This window comes from Myotis yumanensis, unplaced genomic scaffold (assembly GCF_028538775.1).
Source record: "Myotis yumanensis isolate MYYU_CA2020_CCGP unplaced genomic scaffold, mMyoYum1.0.hap1 SCAF_3, whole genome shotgun sequence".
NCBI lineage: Eukaryota > Metazoa > Chordata > Mammalia > Chiroptera > Vespertilionidae > Myotis > Myotis yumanensis.
Window position 1 is genome coordinate 162,450,044 of NW_027223754.1, and position 17,517 is coordinate 162,467,560.

At 48.7% G+C, this 17,517-nt stretch overlaps 1 protein-coding gene across 1 annotated transcript; it reads right to left on the minus strand.

Annotated features, from left to right (window-relative positions):
- Positions 1-10,972: 10,972 nt before the first annotated feature.
- On the minus strand, positions 10,973-14,555 carry KRT18 (keratin 18). The gene is made up of 7 exons (XM_070410176.1): positions 14,076-14,555; positions 13,262-13,344; positions 12,791-12,947; positions 12,120-12,284; positions 11,890-12,015; positions 11,529-11,752; positions 10,973-11,168 (listed from the first exon to the last, which is right to left on the minus strand). The coding sequence occupies exons 1-7, from the start codon at positions 14,490-14,492 to the stop codon at positions 11,048-11,050; spliced, it is 1,293 nt and encodes a 430-aa protein (XP_070266277.1). The 5' UTR covers positions 14,493-14,555; the 3' UTR covers positions 10,973-11,047.
- Between the last annotated feature and the right edge of the window lie 2,962 nt (positions 14,556-17,517).

A 17,517-nucleotide genomic window follows, 5' to 3' on the forward strand; every position in this document is an offset into this window, starting at 1 on the left:
AGCTTCCACTGGGCCAACTTTCCCATGGTTCTGTATGGTAGGTGTTTGTCTGATATTTGGTAGTTTCGATGTTGTGTGAGGTAGCACGCACAGGTCTCTTCCTTATGCCGCCATCCTGGTTCTCCTGGGTCTGCTTCTTGAGTGTGTCTCTCATGGCTGCGAGCAGTTGAAGTCTGCAATTTGTTGGGATAGGCTGCAAAAGCGCAGGTGGGTCTTTTTGTGCACCTGGCACAGCTTGGATGGGGATGTAAATTGATTAGGGCTGAGACTCAGGGAGTCGCCATGGCGGAGCAAATAGCACTGGCTGAGTCTCCGTGGCCCCTTGACTCTCTGCCAGGGCTTTGTGTCCCCCAGTGCCGGCGAGCAGCTGTGCAACAGAGTCTCCCTCGCTTTCTGATGGCTGCAAGGCCGTGCTGCCTCTCCCCGTAGGGTCTGGTGCTTCATGATCCCGCCTGAACCAGCTCAGTGGATTTGAAAGTTTGCAGAAGCAAAGGCGTTTCTACTTGTGAGTCTAGCACAGCCCAGATGGGAATGTAAATTGCGTAGGGCGGGGTCACAGGGAGTCGCCGGGGCAGAGACTCAGCGGCCCCTTGCCTATCCAGGACTCCAGGACTTTGCGTCCCCCAGTGCCGGCGAGCAGCTGAGCGCCAGAGCCTCCCTTGCTTTCTGACCGCTGGAAGGCCGTGCAGTCTCTTGCCTTGGGGCCTGGGGCCTCAGAGACCCGCCCGAACCAGCTCAGTGGATTTGAGAGTTTGTAAAAGCACAGTCATTCCCTCTTGTGCCTCTGGCACAGCCCTGAGGGTAGGGCGGGGTCACAGGGAGTCGCCAGCGTGGAGGAAATAGCAATGGCGGCGTCTCCGCGCCCCTCACCTCCCCGGGACACCAGGACTTCTTGTCCCTCGGTGCCGGCGAGCAGCCGCGCGTCAGAGCTTCCCTCGCTCTCCGACCACTGCAAGGCCGTGGCCGCCTCTCCCTGTGGGATCTGGGGCCTCAGAGACCCGCCCCGAGCAAGCCCAGAGGATTCGAGGGTTCGTAAAAAACCGAGAATCCATTTGCAGCCCGCGTGGCGTGTGACTGCGTACCTCTGGTTTTGGTGCCTCCGTAGCTCCCACTCAGTCTCACTGCGCTTCTTTCTTTTCCTCCAGTTGTAGATCTCCCACTGGGCCAACTTCCCCATGGTTCTGAGTGGCGGTTGTTTACTTCATAGTTGATAGTTTCAATGATGCTGTGAGAGAGCAGCACACACAGGTCCGCTCCCTACGCCGCCATCTTGGTTCTCTACAGGTGTATTTTCAAAGCAATACTGGGGAATGGATTTCGTAGCTCATAACTTTAGTAGTAGTTGCTATTCTCATTTTTTGGTGAGGAAAATTTAACCTCTAATACTAAAATAAGATCTATAATAAATGCAAAAATTGGCATAATGTTGGATTGAATCTACCAGAAATTAATCATTCTCCAATAATGTCTACTATACATATCAAGGCAGGTTTGAAATAAAACTATTTGCTACAACCAGCTTTTGCTGTAGCACACATATCACCTAACCTGTTTGAAAATAAGTTTTTTTCCCCTTTTATCTTCATGATTCATCTTTGAGTAGCTCTAGACTTGAAAGTGTTGTTATATCAGTAAAAACTTGAAGACACAATTTCTTGAAGACCAGCTTCCCTTTGCCTTATATTTTATGTTGCTTTTCCTTTGCAATTTTGAGTGAATAGAAATTAATGTATTCTACTAAAATTATCCTTTAGAGCGTGCAAACAAAAACAAAACAAAAGGATAAAAGCCCTGGCCAGGTGGCTCAGAGTGTTGGCCTATGCCCCGAAGGGTCTCAGTTTTGATTCCCAGTCAAGGGCATGTATCTGGGTTGCAGATCTGATCCCCACCCCCAGTCAGTTTGTGTGTGGAAGAAACCAATTGATATTTCTCTCTCTCTTCCTTCTCTCTCCCTCTCCCCTTCCTCCTCCCTTTCCCTCCGTCTAAAACCAATGGAAAAATATTCTCACTCCTCTGGTGAGGATTTTAAAAAAAAGAAAAGAAAAGGTTGCAGCTTTGATTCCTGGTCAAGGCACATATCTAGGTTGTGGGTTCGATACCTGGTTGGGGCACATACGTCGGGGAGGGGGGAGCGGGCAACCGATCAATGTTTCTCTCACATCAATGTTTCTCTCATGGTAATGTTTCTCTCTCTCTCTCTCTCTCTCAAAATCAATAATGATAATAATAATAAAAACATATCCTCCAGTGAGGGTTAAAAAACCAAAAATCAAACAAAGAAAAACAATAACTAAGAAAACATCTCTTACATGTGTATTTCTCAATATCGCAGTGAAGGGAACATTCCCTAGGGACTCTTAGAGAAATTATTTAGGAGCAAGTGAGTGGATTGTATGTGATAAATATGCTCCAACACATCCCTCTCCCTCATTCTTTGGATTCCTTCCTCTGAATCATGCTGTCAGGCTTCTGGTAACTCAGCTTCATTTATTGTATGCCACTACTGAGTCCAGGTTTTAGTCAGTCAATGAAAGAAAGAGGTTAAATCAGTCCGAGTTGCTGGAGTCAGAACACTGAGTTTGGAATCTTTGAGCTCATATAAATAAATCCTATCCCTAAATTCAGTCCAATCTACCAGTAAATCTGTGTTTCTTCCTCTCTGGTTTAGCACCCTTAGGATCCAACCCCACACATATTCCTCAAGTTTGTGTGTACATAAATTAGCAAAATCTTTTGGTTTGTGTGTCTTCTCCTCTAGAGTCAGATTTTGTGCTTGTTTCCCTGCCTATGCACTCAAGACATCCCATTGAACATTAGCTACCATAGGTGAGGCCCGTACAGTCTTCAAGCAAGACAGGACCAGCCTCATTGGACAGAGAAGGAGAGGCTGCCTTTGCCAGCCAGTGAGATTTAGGGAGGCCTGGGTAGTTAGCATCCTGAAATATATCCCAAAGCCCCTTTGCCCATTCTTAGGATCCTCCTCAAGGCCTTGGCTTTTATGTAAGACGTGCTTGTGATTTCAACTTTCTATGTAGTTCAACAACCTGCAGCATCTGGTTTCCAGTGCATCTGCCTGTGACTGCAGGAGTTGAAAATCCATTTAGGAAGTTTTAGAAACAGCCTGGTCCTCTTGAGCCAAGAATTTAGAACTTTGAGCTTTCCATTTCCTTTCTTTGAGCTCACCAGTGCAGCCGAAGCTGCCAGACCACAGCAGAGCCCTCTGTTTCCTTTTCCTTGCCATTATGGTCTCTTGTAACAGCTGTGTCTGCCAACGACTTGCCTTCCAGGTAGCCCCAGGTGGTAAGTGAAGTTACTGGTTTTGCCATTACATGTGGTACCTGGGACTTCACTGCCTTCAAACCCAGTCAAATCAGATAACTGCTCCCAGATCTCCTTCTTGAAGGTCTCAGACCTGACTCTAGTCGCAGGAAACAGAAAGCACCCTAGCATAGTCTGACCCTATAGACATACTCCTGCCGTGTGACCCATAGTCAGGAAGCGACTGCTTTCTCCTGATACAGCTGCCTCTTGGTACTCCCAAAACAAATGACTGGACACTGGACATGGCTCCAGACAAAGCCAGCAACCCCATGACCACGCTTGCCAGCAGAAACAGCCAGAGCAGCAGGAGAGGGTCTTTGTCTCACTTACACCTTCCAAATATGACTGAATTCCATCTAACCAGCAGAACACAATTCACATCCTAGCTGCAAGGGTGTCTGAGAATGGTACGTGTTAGCTTTATGACCTCTGGAGCAGAAAGGCATGGATTTGGAATGAACTGAGTGACAATCCATCCTGATCCCTGCATTTGGACTTTGCAGCCAGATTGCCTTGGTTTGAATTCTGAGCCTCAGTTTTTTCATCTGTTAAATGAGGCTTATAATACTACTCTTCGCATAGGGTGGTTGTTAAAATGAATTAAATCAATATGTGTAAAGTACTTAGCATAGTGCCTGACACATAAAAACATTCAATGTTATTGTTATTAAAATTGCCTGTGCTGTTATAATTAATTCAGGATGAAACAAAATGGAATAAAACAAGGTACCTGCCTTCAAGGAATTTACAACCTCATGAAGGAGGTGAGAAATAAATATTTAAGTATGCTGTGTGGCAAAATGAAACAGAGGCAGCTGGAAAATATAGTTCTGAAGCTCCAGAGAGACTAGGGCTGGAGATAAATATTAAGCTATCTGCTCAGAGATAACAGTAGAGTCAAGGAATAAAAATAAGATTGCTCAGGGAGAGGAAGGGCTGAGGATGGCTGAAATGCCTATGTCAGAGGGCCAGCCAAGGATGCAGACAGGCAGCCCAGTCAGCGTGGCTCAGTGGTTGAGTGTCGACCTATGAAGCTGGAGGTTACTGCTGGAAACCAAGAACAACAGTAATTAATATAAATGCGAGAAGTCCGCAGAAGGCTGACCTGGACTCCTTTGATATTCACAGGGTGAATTTGCATTTTATTTTATTTTATTTAAAATATATTTTATTGATTTTTCACAGAGAGGAAGGGAGAGAGATAGATAGTTAGAAACATCAATGAGAGAGAAACATCGACCAGCTGCCTCCTGCACATCTCCCACTGGGGATGTGCCCGCAACCCAGGTACATGCCCTTGACCGGAATCGAACCTGGGACCCTTGAGTCCGCAGGCCGACGCTCTATCCACTGAGCCAAACCGGTCTCGGCTGAATTTGCATTTTAGTACCTACTGCTGACTCAGTGGCCTAAAGCAAACTCCCCCAACACCTGATAATCTTACTGTTTACTAAACATTACCATTGATATGTCTGTTTGTATTCCTAAAAGGCAATTGTGTATTCTAGTGAATAAAAGCAGACAGGAAGGAAGACTCAGTGGAACTGGCTTCCCCCCATAATTTCAAAATTAACATTTCTTGTCTTGTGTGTGAATTTGTGCATCAGCTCTCTCTCCAAGCCTTTGAACCTGAAAGCCACGCTGGCCGTGGCTTTTCACCGTCACAATTCGATTCCCGGTTAGGGTATATGCCTGGGTTGCGGGCTCAATCCCCAGTGTGAGTCGTACAGGAGACAGCCGATCAATTATTCTCTCTCATCATTGATGTTTCTATCTCTCTCTTCCTCTCTGAAATCAATTATATATATAATTTTTTTTTTTTTAAAGGATGCAGCTAGGCAGAGACAGGACCAGGGGAGTACAGTGGCATGGATTCCAAAAGCACCGGGCTTCAGGGTCAGGTGCCATGGGCTGAAAAGATGAGCAGGTAGGAAGCAGTTGGACTCGGACTGGGGCCTCTGAGGGGCTTTAGTGGCAGTGTGGTGTGCAAGAGAGAAGTGGGGAGAACTTTGCAGTGATGTAGTTGACAGGCCACCCTTTTTCAGTCTCCTCTGGGTTCCCAGGGGACCTAAAGGCACACACAAGTGGAGACTAAATGTGAGGGTCAAGGGCAGAGGGATGCTGTTTACACACCCCGGGCAGATTCTCTCCTTACTCCTGCTTCCCCAGTTATGCAAGGCTAATTCCATTATCTCCTTCTGTTTTGACTCAAATGCCACTTTCTGTCCAGACTGCCCAACTTAAAATTGCAACCTGCCTCTCCCCTCTCCCCTCTCCCCTAGGGGTAATAGGCAAAACAATTACCCCTCTCTCAAAAATGTCCAGGCCTAACCCCCAGAGCCTGTGAATATTTTACCTTATACGGCAATGGGACCTTGCAGCCATGATGACGGGTAAGGATCTTGAGATGGGAGATTGTCATGAATTGTCTGGGTGGACCCAATGCAATTCAAAGGGCATTCTTATAAGCGGGAAGCTGGAGTCTGAGTCAGAGAAGGAGACGTGATGGCATGGAAGCAGATGTTGGAGAAAGAAAGAGACTTGAAGAAGGTATGCAGTTGAGTTTGAAGATAACAGGTGGAGCAGACGTTAAGGAATGCAGATGGCCTCTAGAAATTTGGACAAGCAAGGGAAACCAATTCTTCCCTAGAGCTTTTGCCCTGCCCGCACACTGATTTTAGGATTTCAGAACTCCTTAACTGTAGGGTAGCAAATGTGTGTTGTTTTAAGCCACTGAGTTTATGGTTATTTGTTTCAGCAATAATAGGAAACTAATACATCCCCCAACTTCTGATTCCCCATATCCTGCTCTATTTTCCCCCATAATACCTCTTCTAACAATTATATAATTTACTTATGATATTTATCATTTATTATCTGACTCCCTCTGCTAGAATGTAAGCTCCACAAGAGCAAGGATGGTCTGTTTTATTTATCCCTGTATCCCCAGCTCCTTAGAACAGTTCTTGACACAGAGTAGCTGCTCAAAAAATATTTGTTGAATGACTCATTGAATGAATGGAGTAGGACAGAAACAAAGATGGGTACAACAATTCTTCCCTGGGGTCTGTAGGTTCCTGTACGTACATTATAAAAGTTAACAAAACTTTTTTTGTATTTGAATTAGCAATGTGTGATTCAAAAGGTGCAAAGAATATGCAAAGGAGCCCTAGCTGGTTTGGCTCACTGGATAGAGCGTCGGCCTGTAGACTGAAGGGTCCCAGGTTCGATTCCGGTCAAGGGCATATACCTTGGTTGCGGGCACATCCATGGTAGGGGGTGTGCAGGAGGCAGCTGATCGATGCTTCTCTCTCATCGATGTTTCTAACTCTATCCCTCTCCCTTGCTCTCTGTAAAAAAATCAATAAAATATATTTTAAACAAAAGAATATGCAAAGAAAAGTAAGTCTCCCTCCCATCTTGATTTCCCCAACATCAGCTTCTCTCTTTAGAGACAACCATAATTTCCAATTTCCTGTGTATCTTTCCAGAGATCTTTGCATATACAAGGATATATACATATGAATATTATCTAGATATATATGTATGTGCATATATATATATATATATATATATATTATGTATGTACTTGTTTTTGCCTTAAAACCCCCCACAAATGGCAGTATATGAGCCATTTGGCCTCTGCAGTACCATTTATTAGCTTAGTATCTGGTCTGGATTGCACCTAGACAGGAGATGAGTGAAAGGGGACAGACAATTCCATGTTATAATCTTGGAATTGCTAATTTTCCCATTTGGCATTTGAGGGACAAAATGGGTCCCTTCCCACACAGTCATCTTCCCATGGGATGAGGAAGATTTCCCCAAAGGCATTGGGCAGTGTGCTGTTTAAAACAGGGGTGTCGTCCAACTGGCGTGGCTCAGTGGTTGAGCACCGACCTATGAACCAGGGGGGTCATGGTTCGATTCCTGGTTAGGGCATATGCCTGGGTTGTGGGCTCCATCCCCACTGTGGGGTGTGCAGGAGGCAGCCAATCAATGATTCTTTCTCATCATTGATGTTTCTATCTCTCTCTCCCTCTCATATTCACTTTGAAGTCAATAAAAATATATTAAAAAACAAAACAAAAACAAAAAACCCACAACAAAACAAATAAAACAAAGTAAAAACAGGCCTGTCCATGGCCTGCATCAGGAGAGCAGGCCATGGTGTTGACTTGAGGTACAGTTTGAGTCTGACTCTCAACCTTGTCAGCCTATCGGAACCACGTAGGGAACTCTTTTAACATTAGCTGGGAGCCTGGACCCTCACCCCAGGACAATTCAATCAGAATCTCTGGAGATGGGGTGTGGGCCTTGGTATTATTTATAAAACCCTGGTGACTTGAATTGCAGCCAGGGCTGAGAAACCCTGGGTTAAGTTATAATAAATGGAGGACAGAGCTTGGGCCTGGGAACCTGGGGATATGGTTTTCTGCTTTAAGCTTCTAGTGCAGCGGCCTCAGACAAGTCACATGATCTCTGTGAATCTCAGCGTCTACCTCTGAGCCAGAGCCAGTAATACCCACTGCCCTGCATACCTCACAGGATTGTAATGAGGATCAAATGCATAAGCGCCCTGGGAATTGTGGGACATTGTCTGATGGAGGGATAGTTATGTCAGGTGTGTCGTCTCGGGTTACTTCAATCAGCCTGACTCAGCTGCAAGCCCTGCTCAGGCTCTGCCAGGGACTTTCTGCTTCACCCTTAGGCAGGTCCTTATCCCATCACCTTTGCTGGGGTCAGTCTATTTTCGGGCCTGTGTGCTCCCTGTCCCACATCTGGCTGCTGAGACATCCATCAGTTTCTCCTTTTTAGGGGCCCCGAGGAAGGCTGGATTCCTCCTGACTAAATTTCAGTCATGGCCAGCCAGGCCGGTGCAACCCTTTGGGGGTGCTCAGCAGACCTCTGGGGCCTCTGTGTGTCTGAGCAAGCACATTCTATGTTATACTTACACATTTGGAAAACGGAGGGGTGGGCGGGACAGGAAAACTCCAAATGCTTCCCTAAAACAAATCTCAGAAAGTAAAGCTCAACTGTCTTCCCCAGAGACTCATCTCCTGTAGATTCCTGCAAAGATTGGAGTGCGGGGTGGAGAATGTAGGGGCTGGAGAGGGAACAGAAGCAAGTGAGGCAGGTGGTTATGTTTTCAGAAGGGCGAGTAATACTTCACCAGGGCACCGTGCTTTTGGCTGGATGATTTCCTCCAGGTGGTAGAAGCCAGGCACCCAGAGGCCACAGGGGTCCCTGCTCGCAGAATTTCCAAGATAATCTCTTATGTAACGCAGCTCAGCCCTCCCTCAGGAAGAGCGGCCCTTGCTCTGTTCACTTCGCAGGCTCTCCTGACCCACCTTCTCTCAGGTCCCTACAGTAATAAAGATTCCTACCTGTCCCTCTGGGGGCTTCTCCGCCACTCATAGGGGCTGCCTGTCCTGGCATTGTCCTCTGGGCCTCAAACAGTCTTTACTTTTCTCCACCAAGGACCCCCATATTGCTAGAGACCGCAGAGTATGCATATTGTATTTCTCAGTAAACACTGAGATTTCTGTTTTAGTAAAAAATTCATTACCTTGGATCATCATGCATCCCCCTTTTATTTTCCTGCCTCTCCCCTCTACAACCCTCTTTGCTTGCTCTGTCCAGGCCTATAACACTTGCTACCTGCTAGCATGTGATATTATTCTTATTGTTTATTATCTATCTCCTGCCACCAGAATATAAGCTTCACAAGGAGAAGGATTTTGTCTGCTATGTTCACTGATGTACCCCTAGTGCCTAGAAGACTGGCTGGTACATAGTAGGTCCTCAGCCAGTATTTGTTGAAAGACAATAAAAATGCACATACTTTTGGGCTGTTAGGTTGTGAGCTCCGTGAGGTAGGGACAATACCCATTTTGTTTACCACCGCACACTCAATGCCTAGCACAGGGCTTGGCACAATATAGGCACTTCATAAATATTTGTTAATATGGTAGGCCAGCATACCATTTCTAGGAATTTATCCTGTGGGTATGCTCAGAGAGCATACCTATTAATCACAAATATTAATTGCATATTAATTAACATTAATTGCAGCATTTTTGCATAAATGAAAACTACTGAAGACCAAGACACCCATTACTAGAAGACTTGGGTTAAGCACATTTGTACTCTACATGCAGGAGTACTAGACAACAATAAAAAAAAAAGGTGTTTGATGTACAGGAGATTAAATATAATGCCCCTTCACCACCAAATTTTGGTTGCTGAGACCTGAGAGAAAATTATTCTGAGGGCACTTCTAAAATAATGACCACAACATCATTACTATGCAGTTGCAATGTTTTATGTAAAATGATGTTAGATTTTTTGTATGATGTCTCTCAAACTAGATGGATGACAAAATTACTAAGGCAAGGGTCAAGAAAGACCTAGATATCACCTGTCAAATTGGTTTGGTGACCGTGATTGGATATTAATTGATCACGGTCCTGATTTAGGAAAAAATTTGGAACATAGTAATCTTTATTGCAGATTGAGAGCATATTTGTGTGATATAAACATTCAACTGGACAATGGGTAGGAAAAAAAGTCATAAAAAATGCCACCAAAACAGGTGACAGAATGTGTAATCACTGCAATTCCATACCTCCCTCCCTCGCCCCCCCACCCCCACCCCCGCCAATATTGGACTAATAACTTGGGTTAAAAAAAAAAAGGTAGATTTACACATACTGTTTCAGAAAGGCGTCCATGATATTTTGTGAAATAGGACGGCCGAGTTTAAGACATCTAGGCACAGAACAGTGTGACCCCACAAGTGTAAAGTAAAATGTGTTAGTATGTCCAGTTTAAGAAACTATTTTGCAATAGTTATCCCTGGGGAGTGGGATGGGAAGTATTTAATCTTATTTCCCCTGGATTTGGTATGTTACTTTTCTATACAGTATGCTAATTTAAAAAGGTAAACTATCATCCCAATCAAAGCATGTGATTAGTTTTAAACATCCATTGTTTTCACTACTAGATGACACTTCCAATGAAAAGCCGAGCTGTGACATTTCAGTTAGCTTTAAGGTGCTTTTAATTACCTAAGTGGGTGCTTATTTAGGGGCACTACCTACCTAGATGGGGATCACTGAAATAGTCTTTCACCTGAAATGATTGCATTTACGCCTGTTCTAGCCAGACCTCCAGTGGGCTAAAAGTCATATACCAGAAGGAGCAGAACACAGAAGACCATAGGTTTGGGGGCTGAATGTAAGAAGGGTAGGTGAAGCCGTGGGTGGGAAGCACTGGGCAGGGGGTCAAGGAGGCAGAGTGGCAAGGGTGGGGAGACCCAGCTGTGTGGTCTGATCCTGCCTTTCCCTTCCTTTGCTCTTAGTCCTTGGCTCCACTTCCTTCTCTGGCTGATTTCTGCTAAGGAGCACCTAACAGCAGGGACCCTATGATTACCAGGTCTCTTCAAGGCTAAGATTCCGCAATTCTATTGGCCCATTCCCCCCTCTTACACTGAGAAGGTGTTTCTAATAACCCACACCCTTCCTCTGCCCACTCCCCCACCTGTATAAAACCCCTGGAGTCAGAGGTGATTCCTGCCTCAGAGATGGGACTATTAGGTAAGGGGATCTGCACACGGTATGAAAATAGCCAAGGAAGACACAAAGCAATGTTCAATGATCTCTGGACTTTTTATTGGCCTCCTGCCCCTCCCCAAGGGGCACCCCACTTCTGCTACCTTTAACAGTTAACGTCTTATAACTTTGGTGTCGTTGACCTCAGACACTACTTTGCCGTCCACAATTCTGCGAGTGGTGGTCTTTTGAATGGATTGCATGGAGAGGCTGCTGTCCAGGGCATCACTAAGGCTGTAACAGAAGACCAAACCCCAGTCATAAACAGCCCCACAGAGAAGGGAGACAAGGAAAGTGGAGGAAAAAAACCCTCCTACCCCTGTGCCTTTATCTTAAAATTCCCCTGGGCCACTTCCTCCATAAAAGGGACACCCAAGGTCAAATTCCATCTGTGCTCTAAGTATGGCTAGGAGCAATACTTAGTCCATTCTCTTCTCCAGGAGGGAACCTCTGTAACTGTTAACTCCTTTGCAGACAGAGGGGCACTCACAGAGCACCAGCTCAGTGCCCAGTGGGGCTTTCAAAAGCTCAGGATCTGGGGAGAGGTGTTATCTTGACCCTAATTTGTGTGGGTGGGAGGAGAGCCCCACTTACCTGAAGTCCTCTCCCTCTTCCAGCAGGCGGCGGTAGGTGGCGATCTCAGACTCCAGCTTGACCTTGATGTTCAGCAGGGTCTCATACTCCTGTGTCTGCCGCTGCCCCTCAGCCCGGGCCTGGGTCAGCTCTGACTCCAGGTGCAGTAGGATCCCGTTGAGCTGCTCCATCTGCATGGCATAGCGCGTCTCCACCTCCCGCAGGCTGTTCTCCAAGCTGGCCCTCTGCAGGGGCCACAGGGGAAAGGGTCTGGTGAGCCTTGAGGTACAGTGGAGGGAGTGTCTACAACTTTCCGCAGAGAGTTCAGAACTCAGGACTTCACTCTTGGAGGAGTTGGGGCAGGTGAAACGAGGGCTCTTACCAGATTTTTCATGGATTCCAGGTCGATCTCCAAGGACTGGACCGTACGTCTCAGCTCTGTGAGCGCCGTCTCAGCATCTCGTACCTCAGCGGACTGCGAGGTGACTACTGTCGTGCTCTCTTCAATCTGCAGGGTGGGTACGATCCTCAGGTCCTTCAGTCTCTGTCTGCCTCCCTCCCACCCCTTGGGCCTCTGTGCCCAGCTGGCATCCAACTCTTTCCCTCTTGTACCTGTTGGGACCAGTACTTGTCTAGCTCCTCTCTGTTCTTCCGAGCCAGCTCGTCATACTGGGCCCGGATGTCTGCCATGATCTTGCTGAGGTCCTGAGATTTGGGGGCATCCAACTCCACAGTCAAGCCAGAGTTGGCAATCTGGTTTTGTAGACCATTTACTTCCTAGAGGAGAGAGAGGAAAAGTGAGGAGGGGCTCAGGGTTGAGTTCTAGTAAGGCTCTTCAGCTGTGACTGCCTCTCCCAGGCCGACAGGATCAGTTGGAGAAGAGAAAAGGGGAATCTCTCCTGGCTTTCTACGCTGGATAGGTAAAACGCCACCCACTCCCTGCCCATGCACTCACAAGTGATTTCTCTCTCCTCACTTCACTCTCTGCCTCCTTCTACAAACTTGCTCCTTATACTTCTTTCTGGGAAGCCCTTCCAGCCCCACCTGCTCTCACTCCTCCATCACCCCTCACTCCTGGTGCTAGCTGCTTCTGCCTTTATCCTCCTCTCATTCTCTCACCCATGGCCTCTTGACCTCATCATGTTGTAACTCAGATGGCAATAGTCTGATTTAGAAGAGCCCAGGCTGGTAGTTCTAAACTTCCCTGCAAGGCTGCTTGCCCATCATTCCCCGGGACTCGTTTTGACCCCTGGTTCCTGGCCTGGCCAGTGGCCCTTGCTTGCCTCCTCGTGGTTCTTCTTCATGAAGATCAGCTCCTCCTTGAGAGCCTCGATCTCTGTCTCCAGCTGCAGCCGAGTGATATTGGTGTCATCAATGACCTTTCGGAGCCCATTGATGTCACTCTCCACAGACTGGCGCATGGCTAGCTCTGTCTCATACCTGTGGGAGTGCAGGGGATCAGATCCAGAAACTTCTCAACCCATGCCACCTCCTAAGAGCAGCATTGTGCCCACTGCAAACCAGAAACTGAGTCAGGAATCAGATGGTAATCCTCTGAATGCCATTCCTGGCCCTTGGGGGACAGTGTTCTTAAACTGAGTTACATGAATGAATAAACTGATGGAACCTAACTCTCATCCACCCAGTCCCACCCACAGTTGAACAAGATCCCACTGTGAGCCCTTAGCTGACCCAGATCAGGAAGCAGACCATTCCTAGCTCCAGCCCTAGCTCCCTAGTCCCCCCAGCCTTACTTGACTCTGAAGTCATCAGCAGCAAGACGGGCATTGTCAATCTGTAGAACGATGCGGGCATTGTCCACAGAACTTGCAAAGATCTGGGGATTGATGAGAAAGATAGCTCCGTGAATGCGGAGTCAATGATGGGCTGGGCTGAGTGTGTTATATGGCTCAGTGAAAACTTCCTGGTCCCAAGAATAGCCAGAGACTATCCCCTTCCACCTGTGCCCCTCACACTCCTTTCTCCTTTCCTAGAGTCTCAAATCCCAGGGCTCCCACCCGCCTCCTGCTGCTCCTCCTTTGGGGCCTCTGGTGGCTGGCTTGCTTGAAGTGAGCAGCTACTATACAAGTCCTCTAGCCCTCTGCTGGCACTTTTTTTCCTAGTGTACCTGCTCTACTCCCTGTCCTCCCCCCCCCCCCCCCCCCCCCCAGGTAGGCCTCTAGTTTACTCTTAAGATGACTCAGCCTTAACCACATCCGCTTAACCCTCCAACTGTCCCCACTTGGCCAGCAGTCAGTGTCTGGTCCTCTGTATGGGCCTAGTCTCACCTCCCTCGATGCTGTTCACTTCTCAAGCTCTGGTCTCCCCTTCCCACAATCTCCAGGGAAAGGACCCACCCATGCAATTACCACCCTTGGGGTCCCTGTGGCTAGGGGCATGTATGGAAATCTAGGGCATTCCTACCACCCTGGCTGGACAATAGGAGGCTGGGTGGAAATAGAAAGGGGGAATTAAAATTCCTATCCCTGGGAGAGGGGGAGGAAGTACGGTACTAAGTGGAGGAAAAACATGGCTGGGAGTTGGGTTGCTCCCTCCATGCGCCCTTACCTGAGCCCTCAGGTCCTCGATGGTCTTGAAATAATGCCCCCAGTCTCTGACCTGGGGCCCCTTCTTCTCCAGGTGTTCCCGGATTTTGATCTCCAGTCTCCGATTATCAGCCTCCAGGCTTCTCACCCTCTCCAGGTAGGAGGCCAGGCGGTCATTCAGGCATTGCATCGTCTCCTTCTCGCTCTGGATGCCTCCTATGCCCGCCAGACCCCCGGCCATCCCCGCAGCCAGGCCCCCGGCCCCCCAGCCACTCCGCACACTGGTGGAGTGGGACACGGAGATCCGGGAGCCTGAGCCCCCCGCACCTGCATAGACGCTGGCCGCGCTGCTGGTCGGCCGGACCCGGTAGCTGGGCGCCTGCACGGAGCCCAGGGTCCGGTAGTTGGAGGAGAAGCTGGAGCGGGTGCTGAAGCTCATGTTGTCCAGGGAGAAAGGCGAGAAGAGAAGCCGAGACTCACGTTCCAGCGGCAGTGAGTGCCAGATCCGCGACTCAAGTTTTATGGCCCAGGGAGGAGGTGGGACCCGGCGGGGCCCCGCCCCTGCCCCGTCGCTGCGGGCCAGCCACAGGTGGCCCGCCGCGGGGGACACACAGCTTATCGGCTTCAGACCCTGCCTAAGCCCCCTCAGCACAGCCCTGCCAAGGCCACCCGCGATCCCCTAGAAAGGAGGTGACAATCGGGAAGGACAAGGGCAGCAGGTGGTGTTGGCCCTGCAGCTGTGATTTAAGGGCAGGAAATGACGTAATTATACCCCTTCCCAGGTAGAGGAGCTCCTGACCGGTTGAGAATTTGGGAGTTTGGGGGAATGAGCGAGTTGAGTGGGGTGTGAGTCTCCACGGATGTTCTGGGCCCGGCAGTCCAAGCCCCACCCGTTGATGAGATCTTGGGGGGATCCTGGAGCCCCAGAAGCCATGAGGAAGAAAAGGTGGGGGCTGTGGAAGAGGAAGAGAGACTCAATCTTGAGCCTCAAATGTGCTGGTTTACACACTCGACCCCCACCACACTTGGGTCCCAAACACGCCCACCTGCACATGTTCACTAGCACACACTCCTGCCCAGATCATACACGTGTATGTCACTCACTGAGTATGTTCAGACTCCTGAAGACATACTCACTACCCGACCCACTCCCTCTCCCCTCAGCTCGCTCCCATGGAGGCCTGGACCCGTGGAATACTTTGCGATTGGAACAGGGGACACGTTGGCACTTCTGCACACTTTTGAATCAGCCTGGCCTACACCCTTGGGTAAACAAATACTTCCTGAACACTTACAGTTCCACAAATAGTTTTGGGGCACTTACTGTGCATCAGGCCCTGTTCTAGTTGCTGGGAGAACAGCAGGACTAACAGACTAAACTCCCTCATGAAGATTGTAATGTATCTCACATGGTGTGGGGTCTAAGAGGACAAACACACACACCTAGAGACAGTCTAGTTGAGACTCGGCCTGGTGGCCAGGCCCCCTTACTAGGACTTTTCTGCAGGCCTCCTCCTTCCTGTGCCCCTTCTCAAAAGGCTCCCTGGAGCCCAAGTCTCTCCCCAGGGGGCTGACTCCTCCAGGAAGCTTAGGTCAGGATATGGTGAAAAGGATGGAGGTAGGGAAGTTCCCACTGCTTCCTGTGACCCTGACTAGATGGCCAGCCCCTGCTGAGTGATCTGGGGGTGGGGTGGGGGGGAGTCCTGAGGTACTGGGCCTTCAAGTCTGTCCCCACTAGCAGCTTGTTTGTCCGACATGGCCTGGCATTACACACTTGTTTGTGCTCTTTGCTCTGGAGTACGCCTATTGATTCTTTTTTTTTTTTTTTTTAATATATTTTATTGATTTTTTAACAGAGAGGAAGGGAGAGGGATAGAGAGTTAGAAACATCTATCAGAGAGAAACATCGATCAGGATCAGCTGCCTCCTGCACACCCCCCACTGGGGATGTGCCTGCAACAGAGGTACATGCCCTTGACCGGAATCGAACTTGGGACCCTTCAGTCTGCAGGCCGACGCTCTATCCACTGAGCCAAACCGGTTAGGGCATATTGATTCTTATTGAGCTGCCAGCTGACCTGAAGAGGTGGGAACTGGGAGGAGTGTAGGCCTGGAAGGGAAAGGGGCCTGGGGGCAAGGCATCTCACATGTGGGGGGCTTGGCCCTGGATTGTCCCAGCTCTGCCACCTTCTAGTGGAGAAAGCCCCATAATACTCAGTGGGAGCTGAGTTGGCCAGGGGAGGGTCAGGGCCTGCTGAAGGCCAAAAGGCAAATGGAATGCAGAACAGTATACAAATGAATGCCACTCCTTTTACATGGAAGGTTTCTGGGAGATTGGAGGTACCAGACAAAGGAGTTTCTCCCGCTGTCACCTCCAGGTTCCAGAATTGTCGTGTTGTGCAGAATTGCATGGTAAAGGGTATATGTTACACATGGGGTTGATTGCCTTTGCTGTTTTTCGCTGTTTGAAGTCAGCCAATTTGGGTGCTTTGCTCGCTGTGTGACCTTGGGGAAGTCACAACTCTGAACTTCTGTTTCTTCACTTTAAAGGGGGAATAATAAAGCCTATCTCTTTGGATGGCACTGGGTGTAAATGTTAATTATCACCCTCTCATTTATTAAACAAACACTAATTACTTATTGCAGAGTAAGTCTCCACACATCCTGGAGGGCAGAGAAGCAGGGGATCAATTTAATTGTAAAGATAGCTCAACAATGTAAGGGCTCTCTCTAGGTCACTTAAGACCCCTGGGGGATTTTGAATTCCACTGGGGATCAGACCCAGAGTCCAGATTCTTATCCAAGCTCTTTTCCAGCTCCTTCTCTGATTCTTCACTCCAACTGCTCAGGACCTTTTGGGGTCTGTGGAGGCTCAGTCCAGGGGCCGGAGGGGGAGAGCTGCCAATGGATCTTATCTCTCATAGCTGATGTCAGTGGCTGCATTCCTGACCTCTTGCAGCATGGGGCAAATACCAACCTCTGGTTCCAGCACCAACCTGCCCTTTTCTACCACTTCCAGATTCCTCTGTAGTTCAGGTCTTTGTCATTCTGACAGACAGCTGGGGAGGGGGGCATTAGGAAGGAGTTTCGGTCCCCAGATTCCCAGCACTGGGCCTCTCAGACAGAGTGGGGGGTGGGAGGCAGGGGGTGGAAGGCACGGTGAAAGAGGGAAGAGGTGATTGGGAGGCTGGTCCAGGGAGAAGGTGGAGCAGGAGGGGCCCTGGTGAGAGGTTCCCAGAACAAAGTTAAAAGGCACTTAAAGAGACCCAGCCGAGGGGAGATCTGAAGGAAGGGGGTGGGGATGCTGTCCCGCATTCTGCATTCCGATGTCCTGCTCAGGGACAGTGGGGAACTTGAGAGGCAGGTTTAACTACTAAGTAAACTGACAGATGATCCTGATAAGGGCGGGTCAGCTCATTCCTCCCCCTCCCCACATTCTCTCTTAGAGGGCAGGAGCCAGAGCT

Coding starts and splice junctions, on each gene's coding strand:
- KRT18 (XM_070410176.1), bottom strand. CDS start 14,492: ATGAGCTTCAGCACCCGCTCCAGCTTCTCCTCCAACTACCGGACCCTG. Junction 12,948..13,261: donor GCTGATGACTTCAGAGTCAA/GTAAGGCTGGGG, acceptor GCACTCCCACAG/GTATGAGACAGAGCTAGCCA. Junction 12,016..12,119: donor ACAAGTACTGGTCCCAACAG/GTACAAGAGGGA, acceptor CCCACCCTGCAG/ATTGAAGAGAGCACGACAGT.